The 27,432-nt window shown below is 40.8% G+C and overlaps 1 protein-coding gene across 1 annotated transcript in view; it reads left to right on the top strand.

Annotated features, from left to right (window-relative positions):
• Positions 1–27,432, top strand: part of AFF3 (AF4/FMR2 family member 3) — a 217,499-nt gene that overhangs the window by 142,380 nt on the left and 47,687 nt on the right. The window contains exons 8-9 of the mRNA XM_033147586.1: positions 16,839–16,890; positions 26,365–26,405. Coding sequence (XP_033003477.1) covers positions 16,839–16,890; positions 26,365–26,405 — 93 coding nt within the window. The remainder of the gene's footprint in view (positions 1–16,838; positions 16,891–26,364; positions 26,406–27,432) is intronic.

Raw genomic sequence — 27,432 nt, 5'->3', positions numbered from 1 at the left:
CACCACGATGCCCTCACCAGTATCAAGCACAGTGGCACATCCAGCAAGTGCCTAGCAATCCATAGACTCCAGAGATTCCTGGACACAGGGTCTGGATCCCCTACAGAAACCATCCTTTCAAGTGCAGAGTACGAAAGGAAAGACACTACAGCAATTAGGCTCGGCTTCATGTTTTGGGTGTGGACGTCCTGGCCTTGACTTCTGCTGGCATTTGCTCCAGTGTGGTGTAGTGGTTAAGAGCGGTAGACTCGTAATCTGGGGAACTGGGTTCGCGTCTCCGCTCCTCCACATGCAGCTGCTGGGTAACCTTGGGCTAGTCACACTTCTCTGAAGTCTCTCAGCCCCACTCACCTCACAGAGTGTTTGTTGTGGGGGAGGAAGGGAAAGGAGAATGTGAGCCGCTTTGAGACTCCTTCGGGTAGTGAGAAAGCGGGATATCAAATCCAAACTCTTCTCTTCTTCTTCTTCTCCCTACCAGTTGCCAACTGGCAGACTGCCTGCCCATCCATGGTGGTGGCTCCAAGCAGAACTCTGAGCCTACACAGTGAACTATCCTTACGAATGCTTACTGTATACACTGGGAGCAACATCATCATTGGTGGGAATAGGCCTGCCAGGCTGCTCCCCAGTAGCATGCCATGAGAGACATGGAGACAGCAATGAACAGTTGTCAGCAACTGCAGCAAACTGCCTGAGCCTAGATGTTCAGTAGGGATTTGTGATAACATGACTGAGGGGGGCCACATAAGACTTGTTCTCATGGCTTTGACTGCAAAGTAGGGGGTGGGAGTTAATAATAATAATAATCACAATAACAATAATAATACCTTTATTGTCAATGTACAACCTGTGTACAATGAAATTAACTGAGCCTCCCCCCCACACAAACACTCATTCTCATTGCACTCTGTGTGCTTGTCGCACAACACACCAACCCTGAAAGTCAGTTGCACTGTATAATGACAGCCCACGGATAGAAACTATTTTTTGGCTTGTTGGTACGACTGATTATACTTCTATATCTCCTGCCTGAGGGTAGAAAATTAAAGAGGTGCTGGCCGGGGTGTGAATCGTCCCTGAGGATTTTTCTCAGTAAAAGGAGCACATAGGGAACAAAACTTGCCATAGCCTTAACCCACCCACCCCTCTGTAGTATGCTAATTTTGGTTTTAATATTCTAGGGCACCAAGCATTGAGGTGCAAATCAATGTAGAAGTACTCCCATTTTCGTACTACTGGGAATCTGTTTATGGGAAGACATACTTTAGTCTTACCACAATATTTTTGGGTTATTTAACACATCATTCCAGTAAAACAGCAAATTGCTGCAAAGTTGCAGGTGTGATTTGTAATCCAAATTTACAAATTAAAATTGCTCCTTCCTTCTTGCATCTCCATTTAAAGTTAAATTTAAAGTTACGTTAGTTTAAACAATTTGTCTGTAACTGTAAACTTTTCAAAATATTTTTGGTTTTCCTCTCCATTCTCATCTAATGTTGGTTAAGAAATTCTGTAATTTGAGTCAATAGAGAATTAATAGTTTTGAGAAGGATAGAAATGTGTTGGACAGAAGGCAAAATAACAAGAGAATGAATTCTGGCATTTATCCAATTCAAATAACTAGCACTTTGCAGGGGCGGGCAAACTTATGACTGAGGTCATAATATGGAAAAAGTCTGTTTCACAGACTTTTTATGTTAAATATGATCCAGGGTTTTTGGTTGTGTGTGTGTTTAATGCAGATCCTATTAACATTTGAACACTGAAGCTCGTCCAGGCATGAGAGATTTTAGAATATTATCATTTTCTTTTTTTCTTTTTTTTCTTTTTAACTGCAAAGATTTTCAGTGACAGCTTCTCTAACTTTTAAATTGGTTTTTGAAAGTCAGTCCATGGGATCTAAATAAACTTTATTGTAGAGAATGTGTATTTTATATGCTCATCAATTTTTATTTTAGTCTATTTCTTTAAATTTACAAAAAGCAGGAAAATTGAAATAGAAATTTTAACCACTATATAATCATGTCATTCCGTTATGATCAGTTGATAATTTTGAATTTTAAGTATTTTTCACTTAAGTTAATACATTTTAACAGACTAATTTTTATATCTAACAAGGCAAGCTACTACATTACATTGCATCAGGATCTGGTCTTGGATTTGACTGAAGCTATTTATTTTTAATTGTGGTAAATATAACTACTTGCATCGGTTAGGATGTTGTTGCAAGCAAATATAGTAGCCTTTGATTTTATAAGCCACAACTGGAGTCTCCGTTCTTCAGGGTAAGAGTGTTTCCAAATTATCATTACAAATTGTAGACCCTGTATTAAACATGAGCCTTGGCTCTAAGTATTTATTTTGGTTTGGTATATTATGCATGCATGCAGTTCTGTTTATGATGTCTAAACTTGTTCAATTCTCCCATTGAAACTAGTGGGGCTTAATAGGAGTTAAGTCTAGCTAGACCATGCCCACATTTTGAATGTGTTTCTTTTTCTGCAGAGTTTTGAAACTCAATTAGTGTCTCAAAGTGAACAAATTAATCAGATTAGAAATTGATTGAGGTTTTTTTTTCTACATATGTTTTTTTAAAAGGTGTGTTACAAACTAAGCACAAACTGCATAATATATTCCAGAAGTAAGAGCAAATATTTTCATAAACGGGTGGTGGATTCTCTTGGTATCCTTTTTAAAACTGTACTTAATAATTTTGCTGTTTTAAAAAAGGATACCATTAGACTTTTCCAGATGTTATTATTATTGTTCTTTTTTATGCAGTTTCCAGACAGGAATTCTTTTCTTTATGATTCAGGTGCTATGATTTATATTCAGTCGAAGATAGCAAAGCAAGTGGGAAGCAAAATATTATAGGACTGAATCCAACTGCTGAGCAATCTCTTGCCAAGTGATTGATGAAACTTTTGCCATTGATTCTTTTTGTCAAGATTCATTGCATCATAAATTAAATTGTATATCCACTAAATATGGTTTCTGAGATAAATTAAGGGCTCAGAATAGCTTTGGTTTTTTTTACAGTTATGCAGGATCTGTATAATATGCAACTATTAACAAAATACCTTGGTTCTCTTTCTAAAGTCATATAAGGTTCATTGAAAAGAACGTTAGCTTTAGACACAGGAAACCTAGTTCTAAACAAGGGCAAGCATCAGTAAATAAATGTTGTTATTAATTAAATATTTCAACAGATAAAATTTAGGATACAAGTTTTAGTATTATTCCACCAGCTCATTTCTTAGGATAGAGAGGTGGTGCTCATCATAAGACACTACTACTACTACTATTTATTATTACTACTACTACCACTACTACTATTTTATTTATATGCTGCCCATCTGACTGGGTTGTCCCAGACACTCTGTGTGACTCTCAAGAAAATATTAAAAACACAATAAAACATCTACCATTAAAAACTTCCCTGTACAGGGTTGCCTTCAGATGTCTTCTAAGAGTCAGATAGTTGTTTATTTCCTTGACATCTGATGGGAGGGCGTTCCATAGGGAGGGCAGCACTACCAAGAAGGCCATCTGCCTGGTTCCCTGTAACTTCACTTCTTGCAGTGGGGGAACCACCTGAAGGCCCTCGGACCTGGACCTCAGTGTCCAGTCTGGACAGTGGGGGTGGAGACGCTCCTTCAGGTATACAGGGCCGAAGCCGTTCAGGGCTTTAAAAGTCAGCACCAACACTTTAAATTGTGTTCATAAGTACAGTATACTGGGAGCCAATGCAGATCCTTTAGGACCGTTGTTATATGGCTGCTGCTCACAGTCACTGCTGCATTCTGGATTAGTTGTAGTTTCCAAATCACCTTCAAAGGTAGCTTCACATAAAGTGCATTGCAATAGTTCAAGCAGGAGAGAACCAGAGCATGCACCACTCTGGTGAGACAGAGCCCTACACTCCACTCCCATGCAGAATGGAGCTTTCAGCTATGCGTTACCCACATATATTAAACCTAGAAGTGATACTTGAGGAAATATACAGATAAAAATATTTGAGAATGCTCTAAGTAGAGGAAGAGATGTTCATTCTTTCCCTCATTCTTCCAGCACATGCTGAATACCAGAATACCAAGGAGTTACCCCATTCACTGAAATGGCAGAGATACTTCCTCAAGCACATTGAATATTGCATATCCAATTGCAATGCAAAGTACCACATTTATCTCTGGTATAAAGTAGCTGGAGAAATGGTTGCTGTGGGAAAATATAACAATGAGAATCCACCTGGAGTCACTTCAGGCCAGGGCTAAGCCATATGTTTTCACAGTACAATTAAAAGCAGCAGTTTTAGGATGCTGATTCCATCCAGTCTTTTAATCTTACCTTTTCTGGGGCTATTTGCCAGTCTTTTACAGTCACTGTTTCCTTCCTTATCCATTTCCTTCCTTCCTTCCTTCCTTCCTTCCTTCCTTCCTTCCTTCCTTCCTTTTCTTCCTTCCTCACAGATCCCAGCCTATCAGGAATCATACAGGATGCTCTAATGTTATGAAACTAGTCAGCTTTTGTGATGAGGTTATGTCAGTAAAGGCAGGGAAACCCATTTTGAGTGAAGAATGTGATTCCTATTTGGTCACATGAACAATCCTAGCCAGTCAGAAATTGTTGTACAAGCCTAAGCCTTTTGCAGCAAACCCATAAAATGCCCCAAAGAGGTTTCTTATGATGATGTTGATGGCTTTAACAAATCAGGGACTCTCTTTCTACTTCAGACATTACATTTTCCAATTTGGATGCCAGTCAGGTATACCTTGTATTTCATAAAGTGAGAACTGAGTAGTATAGTAATTAGAAGTATGAGTACCAATGGACCCAATGGAATTTGTTTGCCTGTAAACATGCATAGGATTTGTGCTATTAAATCCCTCTAGGGAGAATTTTAAAAATTAAAGTTATTGATTCAAGATGTGGCAAACCTATTTCTGGTCAAGGCATTGCTTTTAGGTTTCAGAAATGGTGTTTGGCAGGATATGTTACTACATGTGAAGTCTGTTGTATAGGACATGATGTGTGGTAAATTGTTTTTTCAACTATTCCAAGCTATTGGTGCATGACACCAAGGTTGCAGGTTCTGTCCCCATATGGGACAGGGTTCCTTTCAACTCTACATTTCTATGATGAAGTTGTGGAATGCCTTCTTTTTAAAAAGGTGCTTCAATGAATAATAAGCTATGAGTCTAGTAGTATTTCATTTCCAACATTTTGCTATTGCTCATTATGGCATGTCTACTGCTAATTGCTTAAAGCCTCGCCTTCCATTCCATGTCTTATTACGACATTCCCTTTTAAAACATATTTTTAATTATATGCTGCTTCTACATGGAATGCCCAGTGGACTTTCACCCAAGTTTTTTCTATTTTTCTATTTAATTTAAACAATGTCTTTTATCTAAACACTTTACACCGTGGTTTGTAAGTGGTGTACAATGAGGTTGCAAAAGAGATGTGAAATCAGATAAAATTAACCATAGAACCAGGGGGGGGGGTTGACTTAAAATGCCTGCTGGAATTTTTTTAAGGCTTCATCAAGTGCTGGAACTTTAACAGGGAGTGGGCTTGCAAACCCCCCGCCAGGAGGAAGGTCCACAGAATTGGGCCCTCCATAGTGAACACACGGCTCCTGCTGGATATGAGCTGAGCCATGAGGGACTGCCAACACTGATGCTCAGGAAGACCTTAGTGATCAAGCAGGGATATAAGGAATCAGGAAGTCCTTGAGGTTTCCTGGACCAGATTTTGGACTGGGTCCAAGGATAGCACCACATAGAACACAATGCAACAATAAATCTTGAGATTAGCAGTGCATGAATCACTGTGGTTAGGTTAGCCCTTTCCAAGAATGGCCGTAGTTTATAATATACCAGCCAAAAGACACTTCAGCCACTAAGTCTACCTGAGCCTCCAGCTATAAAGATGAGTCCAGAAGCACCCCTGAGCTATGAACTTGCTCTTTTGGAGAAAGTTCAGTGCCATCCAGAACAGGCAGCTTGGCCAGTCTTCCAGACACAGGAACTTCCAGCCTCCTCCACCTTCCTGTTGTTTAAACTCCACTTATTCATTCATCCCCATTTGACACACAGCTTTACATATTTTATTTTAAAAAGGTGAGTTGCTTTCCAACTGTCATTCAGTGTGTTGAACATGTGCTTGCATTATTCTAGAAAAAAGGAAAGAAAAAGAATGAGTCAATTATTCAATTGCCCCAATCTAGAAAATGAGCTTCCTATGGATACGTTGAGGGATAAGAGCTTACATTTGAACACAAATCCACATTCTGATTTTGTTCTGTGAACCACCCTGAGACCTCTGGGTGGTATATAAATCCAATCAATCAATCAATTCAGGGCTGACAGACTGTGTGTAAATACTATTTTATATGCAAGTGCTGCTGGGTCAAGATGTACCGGTAACTAGAAGAAGTACACAGCTTGCCTAAATATCATTTCAAAAGAAGGGGGTGACAGACACTCAGAAGGCAAAGGTTTGACCAACAGACCACATACTCAATTCTCTGAAGTGCAAAGATACACGTGCAAGTTTTATTTTACAGCACTGTGGCCAAGTAGAACTATAGAAAAGTAAATGCTAAATAGTCTTAAGTCTCTCAGGTGCCCTCGTAGGTGTTAAGAACACATGACATCATCAAAGCTGTGTCCCACATGAACACAATGGAAACATTACAAGCCAGGAGAAAGAATTAATGTGTGAAATTGGAGCAGAATTCCAAGGAGGTGGATTCCTGAGGTAGAGAGCAGAATATCCATAATGCACATGGTAGGCATTACAACCATGTGGTATTTTTAACATCTCAAGTCAATACATTTTCACTGGAAAACTTTTAAGTTTGTGTGAGCTACTTAAGTGTTTTGCTGTGTGTCGGGTGATGAAGTCTATAGGCTTCTTTCTTCGCACTTACCTGAATTTTGTGATGCAGTTTTCCAACCAGTGTTCACAAAAACGTATGTATTAGGTGTGCATAAAAATAACTACAGTTGTACCTTGTTTTGTGTTCGCTGCGGGTTGCGAATGGCACGGGTTACGAACGTGCCGAACCTGGAAGTAATGGAATGGGTTACTTCTGGGTTCGGTGGGGCGCACATGCGCAGATGCGCCGAATCATGACCCACGTGTGCACAGAAGCGGCTCTGCGGGTTGCGGACTGCTCAGGATGTGAACGGGGCTCCGGAACAGATCCCGTTCGCATCTAGAGTTACCACTGTATAGAACAAGATAGAAAAATGCATTGCATTAGGGGGAATTGCTTGCAAAAAAAAATGTGTACGCAATTCAGTTGCATATAAACGTGTATAATTAGGAGAAATTCACACCAAAATGCTGAAGAATTTTCATAAGGATTATAAATAAGAAATAAAAGATTGCTGCAGAAATGTGGAAAACTGGCATTAAGATTGAAAGCTGGGAGAACCAAAATTGGCAGATTGTTCCACCCTTGTGGGTGACCAAGCCCAAAACACTTTCTCTGCTTCTTGGGTTTGTAGCCAAGTCCAGAGCCATGAGCAAAGACTCAAGTATGTGCTTGTGCAAACAGGTGATCAGTTTCCAAAAGGTGGCAGTCCAGGACAGGCAAGGCAAAGCACAAGAGTCCCTTCACTTTAGTGATGAGTTGGCTCAGGGGAAAGAACCAAGAGTTGCACAAGGGCAAGGCAAGCCTCTGTTGGCTCCCCTGAACAGCAGGTTTCTCTGATCTGAAGTTAAAGATCCTGACATCATTACATGTGATGTTAACTATAAATCAGGTTCAAGACCATGGCACATAGGGAGGTAGGATGACCTTTTACTATGAACCACAGTTCCAGGGAAAATCTCACTGAAAGGCTGCTATTTGATGTATGATATCACATAGTAGGAAATTGGTTTTCTTGTAACAAAGTTTCCTCCGTTTAGTCAACTAATAATGTAGAATAAATGCATCATATGGATATTTATCAGCTGTTAACTTTTACTGATTGCATAATGTATAATCACTCATGTTTTTCAAAGAACCACTTATTTACCGCAGGAAAAAAAACACACATATAAAACTCAAAACTAGTGATTTTTTAAAAATTCCTTTTATAACTAATTAGGCTGAAGTACAGCACACAACCAATTAAACATAAGAATTTCACAGAATCAATATCTTGTTTTAAATGCCAGCTAATTAGCTTGTTTATTGCAGTCTCTTGATACAACAACTATAACATTACTTCTGAAATGTATCCTACAGAATTAATTGGTTGTTTAGAAAACTCTCTTAATGAATTTGCTTGAATCAAGAATCTTTAACAGGATGTTCACAATGACCTCAGTGCTTAAACCCTTTCATAGGGGAAGGGTTCAATTAAGATCTGATTAAAGAGCCACAGTTTCAAATCTGATGAATTAATGAATTGATCCTACAAATTAATCAGTCTTTTTGGCCCTAACACAAACTGAATAAAACTTGAGCTGTAGGTCTTAATCTGAAATACTATTTTTAATGTATATAATATCCATGATGTTTCCCAGAGAAAAAGCAAATCCCTTTCTTAAAGGTACATCAGAACCTGCTCTTTTTTATCATTTCAACAGCAAAGCCCCTGATTTATGCTCAGATCATCTCCTGCCCAGACTTCTACATCTCTCTCTCTCTCTCTCATCCCCCATCCTCTTTTGTCTGATCTGTCTTCAAACACAGCTGCTAAAACCATTATATTTTGATTGCTTCATGCTTCTTTTAAGACTCTCCTCACCCCTTTCATTCAGCACAAACACCTTGTTCCTGGTCTCAAGAATGTCAACAGATATGCCTCACACTATTTTTCGGCTGTTATCTTTTTCAATTCATCTTTGCTTGGGACCTTTGTTATTCTGATTTGTTTGACAAGATTTATATACAGTGGTACCTCGGGTTACAGACGCTTCAGGTTACAGATTCCGCTAACCCAGAAATAGTACCTCGGGTTAAGAACGTTGCTTCAGGATGAGAACAGAAATTGTGTGGTGGCGGCAGTGGGAGGCCCCATTAGCTAAAGTGGTACCTCAGGTTAAGAACAGTTTTAGGTTAAGAACGGACCTCCAGAACGAATTAAGTTCTTAACCCGAGGTACTACTGTACTGCTTAATTGACAAAAAGCCTCTGAGCAGTTTTCCTACGTTATATCCTCTAAGGATGTCCCACATTATTCAGCCAGCCACATCTAATATCAAAAGCTGTCCCCCTAAGCTGTGCCAGATTTCTCAAAGGCCTACAAAATTTCTCTTGACTTCTCTTTTGCTCTCTTCATAAACTCTACAGCTTATTCCAGCAAACATATTGTGCCTTTTTACTCTCATTTCCTGTTTTAACTCCCTCCCCCAATCATTCTATACCAGTGTTCTCCAACCTGATGCCCCCCATATGTTTTCTATTACAGCTACCAGCATCCACAACCATTTGCCATGCTGGCAGAGGCTAATGGGAGCTGCAGTGCAATAAAATAGGAGCAATCAGGTTGGGGAAAGTTGCCCTACGCTATAGACGTTTTGGAATAGGAATGGTTCTGTCTCTTATTTTGCTATGAGAAGCACCATGGGGTTGTATCCAGACTAAGTTGTGTTCAGTTCCCATTTAAATAAATCAGGTGTAAATCACCATGCTGACCTAACCTGTTGAATTCAGCGGGACCAAAGTTCAACAGGAACTTAGTACAGTGGTGCCCCGCTAGATGAAAAACTCGCTAGACGAAAGGCATTCGCTAGCGGAAGGCTGCCCCGCAAGACGAAAAAGTCAATGGGGCTGCCTTGCAAGATGAAAAAAAAAATTATTATTATTTTGGTGCGAAAACCTCCGCGCTGCATTGCCGCTTCGCTAGACGAAAAAATCGCTCTACGAAGACACTCGTAGAATGAATTATTTTCGTCTAGCGGGGCACCACTGTATGGATACAGCCCCATGGATATTCTACAAATGATATGTAATACTCTATATAACTGTTCAGATCTCTTAATTTTGCTTTGCCATTTCCAAGGTAAAAGTGTAAACCTGTGAAAATAGCTGAGGAAGCAAATTATTTTGAGGAACGAATGATAAAGGCTTTGCAATTAACTTGACTGGCAGGGAGATACTGCACTTTCAGCAAGCTGGTAGGCAATTTGTAGAGTGTTAACACAACGGAAATAATATAATGTATCACCACATATTACACAAAACATGGTGTAGGTTATGGGCTCCTACTGCCCTTCATGTTTAAAAATTAAGTAATTTTTTTCAAAAGACAGCAGCAGGCTGTTACCAGAAATTGAAGGAGTATAAACTTACCAAAATAGCTGTTAATCACTAGCAACCAGAATGGACTCAATGGAATCATAGGAAGCAAGATGTGACTAGGTAAACTGAGTAGCTCCCTTGGACACTTTATTGCTTAAACCTGTTTCCTCCTGCTGTGGTAAGTGATTAGTCCTGAAACTTTGGCAGGCTCCTTGACTGATGGGAATGTTTAGGCCGGTGCAGAGAAATAATCTTCTGGTAAGTGACCATCGTTCTTTCGTTTTCATATATGCTCTCATTTTTATGTGGCCTCTTTGATCCTAAAGTGGGATTATGTTGTAGATCTCTTTCAAGTTTTGAACAATAAACCTGTCATATTTAAGAGATTACTTTGCACTATCTACCGCCAAGGATGTAGACAAGTGTTGTGGAACTGTATTATAATTATTTTGTCCTTTTTAGCAATGTTTTGAGAAAGGTTGGGTTCTGTTTTGTTTCCTTTTTAGAAAATTTCTGCACTGAGGCCTGGCTTGGTTTCGATTTAAGCTCACATGCTGTGTGAGAGCTGTACATAATGAAAACTATTCAGTGTAGATGCAATTTTTGTTGAAAGTTGTTGTTGTTGTTTGTTGTTTAATCATTCTCTGCCCACTCCAACCCCAGCACAGAAATGGAAGTGTTAATTTGCCAGGATTTCTGAACCCTTAGTAAGGATCCAGAGTCCCGGGCAAGCTACTATTTCAAGGAATCTTTATGCTGGGAATTTCCTGGTGGTGAGGCTTTGGGTCCTAAGGAGAACCCTGGACAACTGACCATCTTGTTGTTGTTGATGGGCAAACCACGGGCCCCCTCTATATGCTGGGCGAGTGGATGGAATCCATTTCCCAGGCAGAAAGCCTAGAAAACCATCCCACGGGCTTCCCCATCAGATCTTGGCAGGTAAGGGGAACACAGTCCCACAGTGAGGGCCACCAGAGAGTGTGAACAGACTTTTTGAGCAGCTCAGAATGCAAGGGTTTCCCCCTCAAAAAACAAAAACAAAACACCATTTGACAATGCCCAGAAAGCCAGCCCTTTCACCAGCCATTTATCCTTCCCCTTCTTCCACCTCTTTACCTAAACTTACCAAGTTGTGAGGACAGAAGAAAGGAAAGACGGAGGAAAGGGCTGGTGAAAACCAAGTGCTGTTTCTAAGCTGCTCCTCATTTTTCAGCGAAGATCTCTGAATCAACTTAGAGCCTGTGTTACTACTGCTGAGAAGTCTGGGAAATGTAGCTGGTAGGTGAGTTGGGATAAATTAAAAACTATACTTTCTAGAATCAGGAATGGGATCCTAAAAGTTGAGGAAGAGGAGAAGTTCTCCCCCAATTTTGAAAACCCTGAGGCATTTCGAGACAAGCCAATATTCAGAGGGTTGGAAGTCTAGCTCAACCCATTTCTGAAATCCCATCTCCATCGCTAATTTCACATTCTGTGCAGCCAAACACTGCCTGTAGAAAATTCCGAAGGCTCCTGGGGTTGGGGGAGGGATAGGTAAATGCACATTAAGTGGAAACCACTGTTAGCCTCTTTTCCTGCTCCCCCCCCCCACCTCTGCTTCCGCTTAATGGTGGGTCATATTCCCAGTTTCTTTCCAACTCCCAGGGGACAATTAGTTCCAACAGATTCTCCTTCCTGTGTGCTTGAGTGTGTGTGATTTCTGTCACCTCCAGCTTTCTCTGCCTGTTAGTGGAGTAGTCTCAGAATTCCCAACAGGCACAAACTCTCACATAGTAGGACTTTTCTGACATAGAGAGTGTAACATGTAGGCAGGCTCTTATTCAGCATTGCATTTCAAAATGCAATCAATACATTGGATATAATCAACATGACAGGAATGTAACAGTTCATTTACCAACCCTTAATGGCTTGGAAAGGAAAAGCAGAACTGTGAAGATGGATTCTATCCAGGTGGAAAATTGCAGCTATTTATTGCTCTTTACTGAGATTGCTAATTTTGTTACAGTGGATTGCAGCTTAGTTTTTAAACAATTTTGCTTTTATGTTTTGTAATTAAATCTTGCATTGCTATATTTACTTTACAGCAATGTCAATGTGGTGGGCTATACCATGTCTGTACTATTTTAATTAGTATTTGCAGTATTCATTTGTGGTTTTTAGTATTGGAAGTGTGTGTTTTAACTTACTATTCTGTACTATTTTATGTGCCATCATTTTATGTACTAATAAGCAACTCAGTTCTCCAGTCCTTGCATAACCAAAGTGGAACCATCCAGAAACTCAAGTTGAGAGGTATAAATAGGGGAGCAATCCTGAGCACAAGAAGCTGTTGTAAAGCTAGCCAGGGTAAATTAAACCATCATAAAGTTACACCAGATTAACATTCCATTCAGCAGCAGGGCTACTATTTGTATTGGCGCTGTTGCGCGCGGCCGCCATTAGCCGCAAACGAGCCTGCTGCGCATGACGGAGATAAACGCGGCAAGATATGCTAAGTATAGTAATGCGCATGTACAGAGTTGTTCCCATTGGGGCAGTGTTTGTATGTGTCCAGTTGTTATTGGTTGGTTGTGTATGACCCGGAACGCTACGTAAGCAGGAGGAAAAATAAAATTTGCCGCCCCCGGTGCTGGCGGGAGGATTCGTCTGTTGTTCTTGTTGTGCACCAGATATCAGACTGCAGTCTCCCGTTCTTTTATCCTCACAACCTTACCTCATTTGTTGCAGCAGGTTCTCCTACATACTGTTGCTTCTCTGCCTAAGCCTGGTAGAGGGAAAACAAGCCTTTAAAATAATGTTCTGTGCCAGGTAACATGATCTAGTTAAACTGGTTTAGGATCCATTCCATCCCACTGTATCCTAAGATGCTCATCCCAGTGGATCTTGCCATAGATTGCCCCCTAAGGCTTCCAGGGGTAAACAAACAAACTGGAGGTGTGGAATGGAGCCACTATCTGCATTCCTGAACACACGCCTTCACACTGCAACACTTTGTTGCAGGTCACCCGTTAATGACAAACTCTTTCTTCGTGTGCCTTTCTTATGTATCCAAAACCAGCAAGAGGAGAGACATCAGCATACTTGAGGGACCTTCAGTGAAAGAGCAAAACAAGCAACCAATGAACCCAGGTGCAATCCACATTGAAACCCTTTTCATTTGTGGGCCATCACTGTACTAGTATTATTTGCAAATGCTGTTGCCACTCATGAGGCATAATGTGGAATACAGAATTGTATCTCCCTTTTTTAATAATGCCATTCTATGGGAAACACTGGCCTGCGAGCACTTCAACTGGAAAACAGCCTTTACTAAAGGTGCTGCGGACTGTGAAGAAGCACAAACTCAGGACAAAAAGGAGAAATGAGCTAAGAGGAAGGCACGTTTGGCAAACTGCTCACCATGATCAACTCCTGCCCGGAAACTTATGTCCCCACTGTAGAAGGACGTGTGGATTCAGAATTGGCCTCCACAGTCACTTACGGACTCACAGTTAAGACCGTGTTCATGGAAGACAATCTTACTCCACTACGAGTGATCGCCGAAGAAAGAAGAATATTGCTTATAATGCCATGCCGCTGCAAAGTGTTATTAAAAAAGTGGGAGGGTCTTAATTCACATGGGAAGTAGGGGAATTTTAAAAAATATAACAAAAAGTCATGAGCACCTGTATACAATCAGTGAGCCCAGGGTGATGAGCTACTGATGCAGCTTGTTGGAATGGAATGGAGTATCCTCTAGGAAGGCATGGCTGGAACAACTGAATAGGAATACTCCATGTCAGCATTTGCTGCAGGCCCCACTTGTACTCTAATGCACAATAGAAGGTTTCTAGAAACATCCTAGTGGGCTCCACTGAAATATTTGCAAATTGCATTTTGGTTTTTTAAAACCGTTCACCTTTCTGTGCAGGGTCTGAGGAAGGGGTGGGTGGGTGTGGTCCACCCCGGGTGTCATCACTGAGGGGGGTGACATTTGGTGCACCACCTGCCCATGACTTCCAAGCCTACCCCGAGCCGGCGGGGGAAAGGGCAGAGCTGCACCGCCTTGCCAGCGGCCTTCCCCCTTCGTTTTGACAGCTCGGTGGAGGCTTGGGAATTGTGGGCGGGTGGTGTGCCGTTGCCCCTGCTCCTGGGCTGCTTCCTAGGGGGAAGCCTCCTCCAAGCTGTCAAAAGGAAGAGGAAAGGGAGGAAGGCTGCTGGCAAAGCGGCATGGCTCCCTCTCCCCCCCCCCCCCGCTGGGGAAGCACCTCGCCATGGGCGTCTCACTCCACCCCCCCCATGGGCGTCTCACTCTGCCCCCCTGGGACGCTCATCCCGCCACCATGGATGCTCGCCCCGCCCCCGGGTGCACAGCATGTGCGCCGCTCTGGGTGCCAGGGCAGCTAGCTCCGCCTCTGTTCCTATGTTAACAATAATCTTCTGGATTTTTTCTGTTTCCTTCTAAACAAATAAGCGGTGTGGTTTTCAAAACATGAGCAGCAAAATTGTACATTAGATTTTTAGCATGTGGAACTGTTTCAGTGATAGAGTTGCCACAACAGCTTGTTTAAAATGGCAGCTTCATTGATACTGTGTTAGCAGATTGTCCTAAATGAAATTCATGCTTTGGATGTAGATATGCATTAGGCAAGGTTAACCATCTGTTATGTGATGGGAAGAGGATAAGAGCAGTAAATTTCACTTCATTAACACTGATTGAAACATGTGTCCACCCATTATTCATGAAGTATTTATGTTTTGATAGTTAGATATTTTTTCTTAATATGATAAAAGAGTGTGGTTGTGTTTCAACAGATTAATCTTAGCACTTATTTTTCAGAGGTATGCCTTTTCTTGGAGTTTGCAGTAGATGGTTCATTTTGCACAAATAAAAAACCAGACTCTGCATGTTTTCCAGTCAATATTTATTGATGTTTGCTGATTTGACTTACAGTCAGAATGCATGCAAATTCTCTCAAAGAATAATGACATCCCAACTAATGGGATATTCCTTTGAACTGATTCATTATTATTATTAAAGAAACACATGACCCAGTTTGCCACCTGTTTGTGATCCTAGGAGAATTACAAATATTATCACTTACCCTCTGTTTTCTATTTTCAATTCCTGCCGAGCAGTTTCATAGGAATGCTGGTACTTGTCTGCTGCTTCAAGTTTAATAGATTTTATTTCACCTTTGAAATAAAAATATACCAGATCAGGGTCAAGCATTCTTAAGAAGCCTGGGATAACAAAAAGGCCTTTGTCTGGCACTGAGAATATGACAGTGCAGATGCCAGGTATGCTTTTCTGAGGAGAACATTCCAGAAACATGATTCTGTCACTCAGAAGGCTCTCTAACCAGTCATCAAGCCAATACCTCAAGCAGTTAACTTTGGTTAAGCACCAAGAGCAGATACACTTCAAAATACTTGGGAGCGCAGGAAGCACATGGCTGCTGTGTAGTTAGACACTTTGAGGACCCCTGATGCTGTGTGAAGTGTTAATTGCCTCTAAGTTGGATTGTGACAGAGTCACACTTCTGGACTTAAGAGATAAATGATAGCAGTGACAAAAAAAATTAGTTCATGCAGAGTTATCAAGCATTGTACTTTTTTCTTGTCTGTTATGTGAATTTCTACTAAGTAGAAATTATATTTCCTACCCACTACTTTGCATACCATTTGGGGTAAATTTGCAGTGTTGAGGTCTGATTGCTGTTCAAGTGTAACAGCATTTCCCTTCTCCTCAGTGGAAGCAAGTCTCATTGATGAATCTTTAGCATGCACCGAACTTTTTCTGGTTGCTTCTGGTGTCCACAGGATGGCACTCTGTCGTGATCCTAGTAGGGTTAGAATCTGTGTAGAAAGCAGAGTGACACAGGCCTGGAAAGAAGGGAATAATATGTCCAGCACAGTGTTAGAAACTGAGATATGAAAACTTAGGAGCTAAATGGCACCTTAAACCTAGATTATGGGCACCAAAACGGAATGTCTAGGCACGCTTTTTTAGAACAAAGATACAAAGCTGAAAATGAATGAACTGCAGCTAAAATCTTATGTTCACTTTTTCACATGGTCTAGTCGTCATCTGAAGACTGCAAAAAACAAAGCCATACCTCCCCTGCCCACCCCCATAATAATCTTATGAGGGTTCCTTCTCCAGTCCTCAGAGAGTGGCTAGAAGTGGGGAAGCAGAAATAGGTCCTCCTTTCATTCTAGCAGTGGCAGTTTTAATCTGAAATCTTAGGCGCAGTACTGCTCCTAGAGCTCCGAAAAATGCTCACATTAATGAAATCACCCGTCACAAAATGCGCCTAGAACAATGGGACTTTCGAACGCAGACAGTTTTTATTTATTTATTTATTTATTTATTTATTTATTTATTTATTTATTTTTATTGACCAGGCCTTGGCCTGGTGAAACCAGGATCTGGGTGCCCTCCACCACCCACGCAGCATCATCCTTGAAGTGTGTGCATTTGGTCCGATTCACCAATGTTCTTCTTATGCCATAGTGCCACATAATTAAGAGGGTTTTACTATCTAAACTATATCAGAATTGTTTTATTGCACTTAAATGTAGGTCATTTGTTGTCTTCTCTTTCCAGGATGTTAGAAGATGACCTCAAGTTGAGCAGTGATGAAGAGGAGAATGGCCAGGTAACAAAACTAAAGTTGTTTTTTTAAATATAAAAAGTGCATGATCTAATGATAGAGGTATGCTGATGATGTCATAACTCATTTAAATATTCCATAAGAAGCATTTCATACAAAGCTGAGGATCCAGTTAATAATGTGTTTAGAGTTATAGCTCTTGGATGGTATCCAATGGTGGCGCAACTGGAAGGCAGCTGACCTTTCCCTTCTCCCCGCTCATAAGACTTTCTCCTGGGAGTCAGGGCAGTCCTCTGAGCAGTGATGGCTGTGTCATATAGGGCTGCAGTAAAATGGGGGAATTGTCCTAAATCTAGTGAAGAGGTTTTGCTCCAGCAATGGCTGTACTGGCTGCAGTGGATGGGAGTTGTCATCCAAAACAAGTGGAGGGCAACCAGTTGTTAAAGGCTGCCGTAAGGGGTGGACTTCTAATGATATTTCCTCATAGCCTCTGCCTCTCTTTCTTCCTAGAAAGTAAAGCACTGTAGGATGTCCCATGGCAACAAGCCCAGACAATAATATGGGATTTTCCAGTGAAAGTGTATGGCTACAAAAGCAGATAATGTGTGGTAGCATGAAAATGCTCTCAATGTGTTACATTAAATAAATAAGCTTAAGTTAGAGAAGAAGCTATGAAGGAGGAGGAAGAGGAGAACAAAGTTGAGCTGATCATGTGTCAATAAGCTTGCTGTAATTAATTAGCCACACACATTAGATACACCCTTAATTTTAATTACATAAATGTATTTTCCTCTTTTGCTCCTCATCATTTATCCAGTTAAAATCATAGTTTAAATTTTATAGGCAGTGATCAGTAGAGCTAATGTGGGCATAGAATTTTTTCCTGCTTGCTTATTTAATTCCACCAACTCTGGAGAAGAACTTACCTTTTTGATCCCCAATCAATATCTGAAGAGCTCACAATTAGCAGACCGCTTGATAGGTAACATAAATCTGCAAGTTAAAATGACCCAATTCCATTTGAATTATAATACATAGAGCAATAATGCTGCCATCATCCTTTCAGAAAATGTCTGAAGCTTTGTGTCATGGAGATGTTAAAATCATACTTAAGATTGTTCAGTTGTCATGATTATTGCCTCTTAGTTCCCCTGAAGTGTGGAATGACACATGAAATAACCATATTTCGATTCTCTGTTCTTCAGTATAGAGGTCACTGGGCCGTTTAAATCAGTCTTAGGTGTATTATATTAAACAATGATTGCTAACTGTTATGCAAATATCCCTCCCTTCTTTCCTTTCTCCTTTCTACTTTGCTTCCTATTATTTTAGGATAGAACATTTTATAGAAGAAAGTAGAACTCTATAGGGAAGAAGTAAGCCACTGAAGCCAATTGTGGAATTCATGTCAATCAGTGTTAAAAGAATTTGACTGACTAGTTTACATATGTGGAAAAATAATCTAACTTATTTTTACAACCTCAGGCTTGTAGGCAGTTTCCCCACCCTTCTGCAGGATCAGGTTGGTTGCCACTGAGGTTTTGTGGCTGTGAAAATTTATTGCCCACAGAGCCAATCAATCTGCATTCAGCAGCTTACTCTGAATAAATAGAGCCATTGTGCTTGTCTGGAATATGTAACCAAAGTTCATCCAGTCTGTTTGCCTCTCACATCTCCTGAGGTTCATAAACGGCAACACCCTGGTATGTACTCTTGGCCTCTGCCAAAGAAATTGTGAAATTGTATAAATAGAAGCTAAAGAAGCAACCAAAATCCTTCTTTATAGACATGGCTTCAGAATGGAACTCTGGCTGTGAGTGAAAGAAAAAGAACTTCGTTATAGTACTTTTCAAGTAATAGCACTCTCTCTCTCTCTCTCTCTCTCACACCCACCCACACACACACACACACACACAGAGAGAGAGAGAGTAAGTATGTGCTAAAATATTATGATGAATTCAGATTACTTGAACAATCATATCAGGTATGACAATGACCAGCATTTTCGCTCCAAGACTAAATAGCAGCTTCAGTGGGGCAGTGTTTTGGGGGAGCTGGGACTACAGTTAACCCCCGCTTCCCCATATGTCAGCCCATCTTCCAATTCTGTTCATGCGCACACATGACTGCTACTTAAAAGTTTTTAAACTTGTGTATCATCAAATGACATGTTTAACTTAAGCAATACCATTAACTTGTTTAAATAAAATATTGTAGAAACCTTTCAGGGGACATTAAAATTACTCCGCCACCTAAACCTTAGCCTTCCCTAAGGGCACGCTGATATAACTGCCAAGCTAAAATATTTTAAATCTCAGCATTGCAAGCCCAGATTAGCTATGACAGTTTTCATTAATAGTGTCTTAGTAGTAATGCATCTAAAATTGGCTAACAAGATTTTAATAGAAGATGGTTTAATGATTACATTTAATGATTTCAGCAGCCACTGCCCTTTACAGCAGATGCTCATTATTTTTAAAAAGCCTTCTTCTATGTATTGCTGTATGTCTGTGCCTAAAAGAAATGGTGCAGAGACAAGCTCTGTAGTACTGTGTGTACAACACAAAGAGACTTGATTTGAATGTGCTTAATAGAGATAAGGTCAAGTGTATATTCCACAGCGATGCACTGAAAGTTCTATGCTTGTCATAAATTATGTAAAGTAAGCACTTGGATGGTGTTAAAAAGGGAAGGGAATGTGGGCAGGAGCAGAGAGGGTTCGCTAGGAAGGGCTGCTGTTGCACAAGCTCATTCATCTCTGTGAGCTCAGTGAATTTAGCATTGCTTGTGCAATTACATAGTTTGGTAGGTGACACCCAGAGGCAAGGGACCAAGCAGGAAAGTGGAAGCACAGAAATGGTTATGCAGAACATAAGGCGAACTGCTTCCCTGATGATTCTGTGGTCTGCACTGAACCTCCTTCTTTCAGCATATCCTCCTCTCCATTAGCAGGCACCAACTGAAGACATATTGAGTCCAAAGTATGGGATAGTGCTGCTTCAGTGCGCAAAACTAAATGTGCCTCCCCCTGCTCAAGTTTTAGGCAAACTATCAAAACGCTGTCTGTCTGTCTGTCTGTCTGTCTGTCTGTCTATCATCTACCTATTTTTTTTCTTGCTATCCACTGCCTTGCAAAACCCTATACAAATATGGTGTGCAGTCCCTAAGGTGTTTGGATGGTGTCTTGTACACCTCCTTCTGGCAACTCCTGCAGCCAAGCTGGTGCCAAATGTATTGTTTCACTTTCACTTTCCTTTGGACCACATCAGTGAGGCTGAGCAGAGGGCCTTGTTATCTTGGCAGCCCAGGACTTCCATACACACTGCCCAGGCTTGTGCCCCGGGCCGGGGAGGTCACTTTGGTGCTGCTAACACAGCAAAAACAATGCAGGATGCAGCAGTTACAAGTTACTGGTGTCTGCAGCCACAGCAGGCCCTGTGATTCCCCAGTGGTTTGACTTCAACCCCCCCCCCCCCGGCTCACTCCATTGTCTCTCAAGACACACCACCAGCACCACCACCACAACAAACATCATCATCAACAACAACAACAACAAGAAGAAGAAGAACAACAACATATATTCTTGAAGAATAAAATATAATAATAAAAAGGAATACCATCATTTGAATAATGAACTAAATTGATCATACATACACTTCAAACACCAATGACACCTTCCCCTCCCATTTATCATTTTTCCATTCAGGGCCATCTTTTCTTAAACTTACTCTTTAAAAAAAATATTAATGCCTAGCTTTTGAAACACTTGTCTTCCACATTCACTGACTAAGCAGAGGCTGTTTCATTCTGCCCTTGCTTTTATTGTATGTCAATCGTTTATGTCATAAGCCACTTTGTAAGCCAGATTCTGTAATATAGAACGTACTGGAGAGATGCTCATTGTGTCCATTACCGTAGTTGTGGCCAGGTTACAGCAGTAGTATAGCCTGTTTACTACCCAGCAAGTACAATAAATAAGTTGCATTGATTGTTCTTCCTGACTATGAATTATCTCAGCCTATAATTAGGGTCCAGTCCATTTTCTCCTCTACATCAATAACTAGCGGACACCTCTCCCATCATATAGTTCTTCTTTATTGTTAAAAAGGAGTTAGTAAAGTTGTTTAATTGTAACATAGGTTTAAATTCCTGCAGATTCAAAGCTTAATGCAGCATATAGTATCTGGCCTCAGTATTAGCATTTTTCTCTGACCATTGTAAGGCACAGGTCACCTCTTCCTCAGCAGCTCCTTTCAGCTTGTTCTGTGCATTGCTGTACTCTAATTACATTGAAGTTGCTCACTTTTCACTCCCAATTACAATGGAGGCATTCAGTTTCCCCTTTGATTTCCTTTCACCAACAGATTGCAACTCATGGCAGTTTTGGGGTGGTTTGTTTTACCGATGCTGAAACCTAAATATTTGCTGATTATTTCCCCAACCTCTGACTTGTTGCAATAAAAGCTGGAGATAGAAGATGCAATCTCAAGAGAATGAGAACCACAAAATTATTACTGCTGTTAGAATACTTGTGTTGTACAGCTGAAACTTTCCCAGAGTGATTAATAGGCTGAGGGGAAATCAATCGACTTAGCGCTGAATGACTCTATATCCACTAATGGAGGGCTGGGAGAAGAGATGGACAAGATCCTGTATCTTACAGTTTATGGCAACTGTGTTATCGAAGCTGAGCAATTCACCTGAAATTCTTTGCTCTGTATTCCAGACCATCAATGGTTCCCCCTCCCCCTCTCCTGCTTCTAGCACAGCAGTATTGTTAAAATCCACTTGAGCAGAATCTCAACCCTTCTTTGTGTACAGTATCAACTTTCCTGAAATAACTGTATTGATTTCAAATAAAGATAAGGAGCTATAAACACAGCTTCAGGGGAGCAGTTTTAGGTCAAATACCTGGGTTCAACATTCCCTATTTGCAACACACACACACAGTTCCCTGAATTTCTGGTTTTCATCTGTGAGCATTGTTGCTTATGTAGCTAAAAAAGCATCACCTGCCCACAACAGGGGAGACAGGAGAAGACCCCAAGGTTTGCAAGAGTGCAAAAAGCCTGTGTGTGTGTGTGTGTGTGTGTGTGGATAGGAACTAAGCCAGAACGATAAACCAATGGGGACTTAATGTGCTTAGTGGCCCTGGAATGCTGTGCTGACTGACTCTGTGGGTGGTGGAAACAGAAAACCAGGCGCAAGGGAAAATGGGATGGAATATAATGAAGGAACAAATGGCAGACTAAATGAAATAGTCAAACAGGAGTACTCAATCCCACTTGCTAGAAAATAACATGTGCAAGGGTGCCATTACTGTTCCGGTTTTTGGACAACCCAGTGTTGCCCTTTGTTTTTAATAGTCACAAAGGAAATATAGATTGTGCTGTAGTAGCAGCAACCAATACTTAGCAAATAGGAACTTGGGAAGTGACCTTATACATCCAGCTCAGTAGTGCCTGTATGCTGAATAGCAGCAGCTTTCTGGGATTCCAGCCCTACCTGGAAATGGTGGGACCTTCTCCATGCAAACCAGGTGCTCTGCCACAGAGCTATGGCCCTTCCACAAACCCAGTCTGACTTTGCCTCCAGAGAAACAGGAGAGCACCCCCACCCCTCTGTTTTTAATAGAAAACGCTACCATGGTATTTTGTAGCCTGTAGAAAAAAAAATATTTCCCACTTTGTTTTCACATAATTTTCCTGCAGGGATTGGGGAACCTAAAGCTTGGGGGTCAAATGCAGCCCATCTTGCACCTCTATCTGGCCCTGAAAAACACTGAGCAGACAATGCTTTCTCTGCAAGCCACACTCCTCATTAACCCTTCTCTAGGGACCCCCCCTAGTGGTTTTATCTGTCTGGAGTGTATCATTGAAGTAGATGAAGGATGGAGAGTGGTGTGTGTCTTATCACACCCACCAGAAGTATTCAGGTCCTGGAAGGATGTGCATGAGGGAATGTGGCTCTCAGGCTGAAAAATGTTTGCTGTAGGTCTTTGGGTTGTTTTTTTTAATAGTTGTCCACTGACAAATTGTCAAAACAGAAATGGTCAATATGAAATTTCTAGAAGTGGCATTAACACCGTTTAAATAAATAAAACATCAACACACAGCAAGAAGTTGGCAAATAAACTAATATTGTCTGACAAGGGTGATTATAGTAAAACAGATGTTTATGTAACATTTAGAGGGGCCAAAATATTTTCCAAAGCTGCTAATTAACTGGCACAGAGGAGGGAAGTGCATCAGTTATACTTTAATAAGCAATCAGCTTGTAACTTAAAAATGAATCTACACTGAGCATAATTTTCAGGGATTAGGTGACTCACTTGTCACATCTGAGCCCCACAGCAGACAGAGCAGCTCAGGCAATGAAGGGCAAAGAGTTGTGCTGGTGGCAGAACCCTGAGCACCACAACACACTTTCTGCAGGGATGTTTTCTTACACGTCAGTTTTTCAGTTTAAAATGTATTTTTAATGCATGCAGCCAAGTACATATTTCAGATGATAGTAACTCATAGTACAGTACACACACTTTTGTTGTTGTTGTTGTTCAGTTGTTCAGTCGTGTCCGACTCTTCGTGACCCCATGGACCAGAGCACGCCAGGCACCCCTATCCTGCACTGCCTGCCGCAGTTTGGCCAAACTCATGCCAGTCGCTTCGAGAACACTGTCCAACCATCTCATCCTTTGTCATCCCCTTCTCCTTGTGCCCTCCATCTTTTCCAACATCAGGGTCTTTTCCAGGGAGTCTTCTCTTCTCATGAGGTGGCCAAAGTACTGGAGCCTCAACTTCACGATCTGCCCTTCTAGTGAGCACTCAGGGCTGATTTCAGTACACCCACTACCGAAGTGAAAAACTCGAGTCGACTGAGTTCTGGAGTGTATGTTTTTCAATGTTGCATTTTTGTACCAAAAACCTGTGCAAGTTAAAAAGAATTAGTATAGCAGCATGGAAGAAAATGAGTTGGCAGGAGATTACTTTTCTGCGCAGCCTAATTTTTATTTGATAATGGTCTTTGATAATTTTCTGTCAAATTAGTTGCGCTGCCATAAATGTGTGTATAGGGTCCTTAAAATAGTCTTACTCAGTGACACTGGGCTTTGTTGTATTTTGGTGGAGTCAGGAGTTATCTGTGGCTGTTCTGCTCTTGTTTTGGAGAGGTAATATATTATTGTCTACCTTCCTGAATGGTATGTCATCTGAGCTTTCCATGATCATGACATAGTCTGAAGCAATTTTTCCAAGTTCTTCACTTCTGGCATCTTGCCCATGTGAAAGATTCATCTGCTTCACACAAGGAAAAGTCCTTGTGAGAGCTCTGGTTTTTTAAAAAGGACCACACAAGGCAGAGTTAAGGGCATGCTATTTTTACACCTTTCGAAATATAGTTATATCACCTGTTGGTTATCATCATACATACATGTGTGATAATCTTCCAGTTAATTTCAGAGATTACTCCAGGGTAATGGAATTTGAACTGGAACAAAAGACTTACACCTGACACAAGCTTTTAAAGATTCAAACAAACATTCTGAGAGTACATAGTTTCTTATTTTCACTATCAGATCTCGGGGGAGGGGCAATCTTTACTAGGGTCATAGAGTCAATTGTTACTTATGAGCAAATAAATATGAAGGAGAAGAGGAGATGTGGCAGATCTGCTTATCAGATTTGGGAAACCTGTTCTATTTGGACTCATTTTAGGTCTGTAGTTAAAAGGTTCTGAAAAGACCTACCAATATCAGCTTGTTGTTGATGATGATGCTGATGAAAGAGGCAGATGCACCTCCCCAGGAATTCCATTCCACAAACTGGGAACCACCACTGAGAAGACCCTGTTATGCCCCAACTGGGCAACAGCCAGTGGTGGCACCAGTTTGAAAAATCCTGGAATAAATTGTTAGAATTACTGAAATAATTGCAGGGTGGGTCATGAAGCATGTCATGAAGCATGTCACTCACAGCAAGCAGGAAAGATGAAGAAGTCCCACTGAAAAACAAAGAACCATTACTCTCGATTGTAACCAGAATTTCTCTCTACAAAGATAAGGTTTCTGACTTGCTAAAGTCCCCTCACATGGAGACAGTGGGACATGCAAGGTACAATTATGAATTAACAATATGCAGAACCATCGTTTCGTGCTGTGAATGAAATTGTACCTAAGTAGACCATCAACAAAGTCTTGCACCAGAGAGACTCATATTCAAACTTCTGCTCAACCTTAAAACTCAGCTTGGTCAGGATAAAATGGGGTGGGGGGATAACCATATGTGCTACCCCATGCTTCTTGAATGTAATAAAATGTAGTCTAGTAAGCACACAAGTTATGTGGGGGCTACATTCCATGGATAGCACCTAAAACAAAAAAAGTGTATAGTCAAAACACTTTGGGTGCAATGGCAGGTGGAATTGCCAAAGCCTTTTTTTCCCCCTGGGTGCCCACTCCCTTGCCATTCCCCCCACCCATAAATAAAAAACTAAATTGCCAAGAATGTAAAGCTGAATGCACACAAGTTAAATGTGCGTTAGCTGCAGGCTTACTGTACATAAATATAGCAAGGGGCTACTCTGTTTATAAAGATGTTACACAACTTTTGGCGTAAAGTAATAACCATTGATTTAATGGTACAGTTGTTTGTACAAACTCTTTATTCCAAAGAGTTTTGGCAGAAATCCAGAATGTATGAGATTAAAGCCAAGGCCAAGATTGTAGCCACGATGATCGTAATATTAGGTATACTGTATTCAGTTAGTCACTGAAAACGAAGCCATCCATGTCAGTACTTTCCATGAGACTCATGTCAGCAAATGGACAGTAGAGAAATTGGAAGCTAGTTTGCTGATAAAAACTGAGCGTCCTGTTAAATTCGTATGGCTGTGATTTTTTCCCCCTCCACAATTTAACTTACTAGCAAGATTTGGATTTCACCACCACCACCACCACCACCACCTTCAGCAGGCAATGACTGAGAGGTAAAGCTAAGCATCAATGGCACATTCATCTGCTTTTGCAGCACAGTCAGAACCTGCCCACAGTGTATCACAACGATGTCTTAGAAAGCCTGCAGCAGTTCTTGCATAGTTTGCTAAACGTACTACAATTCTGTAACTAACAACAGATGATTCCAGGGACCCAAATATGTGCTGTCTGTTTTGCAGAAGAATGGAAGGGGACTAATGGTAAATGAGATGGTGGGAAGGAAGGGAATTATTTCCTGCAAGGTTTTTTGGGGTTTTTTTTAAAGTCATTTGAATAGAATCATATGGATGGAAAGATCTGTACTTTAACCATTTTGGGGGCTTTATAGCATACTTAACAAAGTGTTATTACATCTTGTAGATCAGAAATATCCATATGCTATTTGTTATCCGTATGCTACTTGTTAATACTTTAAAATTTGGACACGTGATAGGAATGTGTGTGACATGTGTTGATTTTTTTAAAGTGTTGATTGAGCTCTAGTTTTAAAAGTCAGAGTATAAAATAAACATCTCTGCCCTTCCTTCCAGCAGGCAGCACAGAGATCTGCTCTCCGGGTTCTATCCGACAGGTACATTTTGTCATTTTTATGAACTATAAATTGCTTTATGAAACGCTGAGCCCTATTTATTGTGGCATATAACTCATAATCGGATTTTGTCCCCAAAGTATCTCTGAACTGGGATGCTAAACATTTTTGCATGCTTGGATTTGTCATGCATGCGTGGAGTTTATTGCTGCTGGGGGGGAAATCATAGCCTTACTGTATTTCATATGGAGTATGCAGAATCCCTTGTTGTGGCATGAAATGAGAGATATGAAACTGCATGAACGATGCAGTAAATTCTGAGCTTTAACATTTTTAAAGACGTATCTAGGCTCATTTCTCAGTGATAAGTACACCATTTATTTCAAGATGTTCTCCTTTTCCCTTTTCCTCCCCCCCCCCTTGCTTTTTCCTGGGGAATTTTTTCTAGATTTGATGCCCTTATAAAACAATGTCTTTTATTCAAATTGGTTTGAGGTTTTTCTTCTCTCTCTCTCTTTAATTTATTGGCAGTTCTTCACACTTGCATAGACAATAATACTTACGTTAACTAATTACTCAGACTTCACTTGTGCAAAACATCTACTGAAATATACGAAATGTTCTGTCATTTTCCTGAGTAAGGAAGGTATACAGGAATGAGGTTATAAGCCATGCAGTGTAGCTTTACCTTAAAGAACTTTTAATAGATTGCTTAGAAGTGTAAAGGCTGCCTTTTAACACAGTCTTGATTTTATGTAAGTTTTGGGGAAGAAGGAATGTTGCTTTTGGAAGGTGCATTTTACAGCACCTCTTTTTAAAAACAAAACAAAAACAGCCTACTAGATTTATATTTACCCACAAATGAGATACTGTGTCATGCAGGCTGACACAAAGCAAATTCTTCCATGCCTTCTTGGCAGGCATCTCAGCCCTTCTGGCCCAGACTCCCCCGCCTCCCTGAGAATAAGCAGTAATTGACTTTGTAAGGCAGCTCAGTCAACTGCTTCTCCAGAGCAGAACCTGCCACTTAGGATGAATTATACGTTGTGCATGGGTGAATAACATTTCT

Source organism: Lacerta agilis, chromosome 4 (genome assembly GCF_009819535.1).
Source record: "Lacerta agilis isolate rLacAgi1 chromosome 4, rLacAgi1.pri, whole genome shotgun sequence".
In the NCBI taxonomy this organism is placed as follows: Eukaryota; Metazoa; Chordata; class Lepidosauria; order Squamata; family Lacertidae; genus Lacerta; species Lacerta agilis.
The sequence above is the reverse complement of the archived record's forward strand: the minus strand, read 5'-3'. Positions and strand labels throughout refer to the sequence as shown.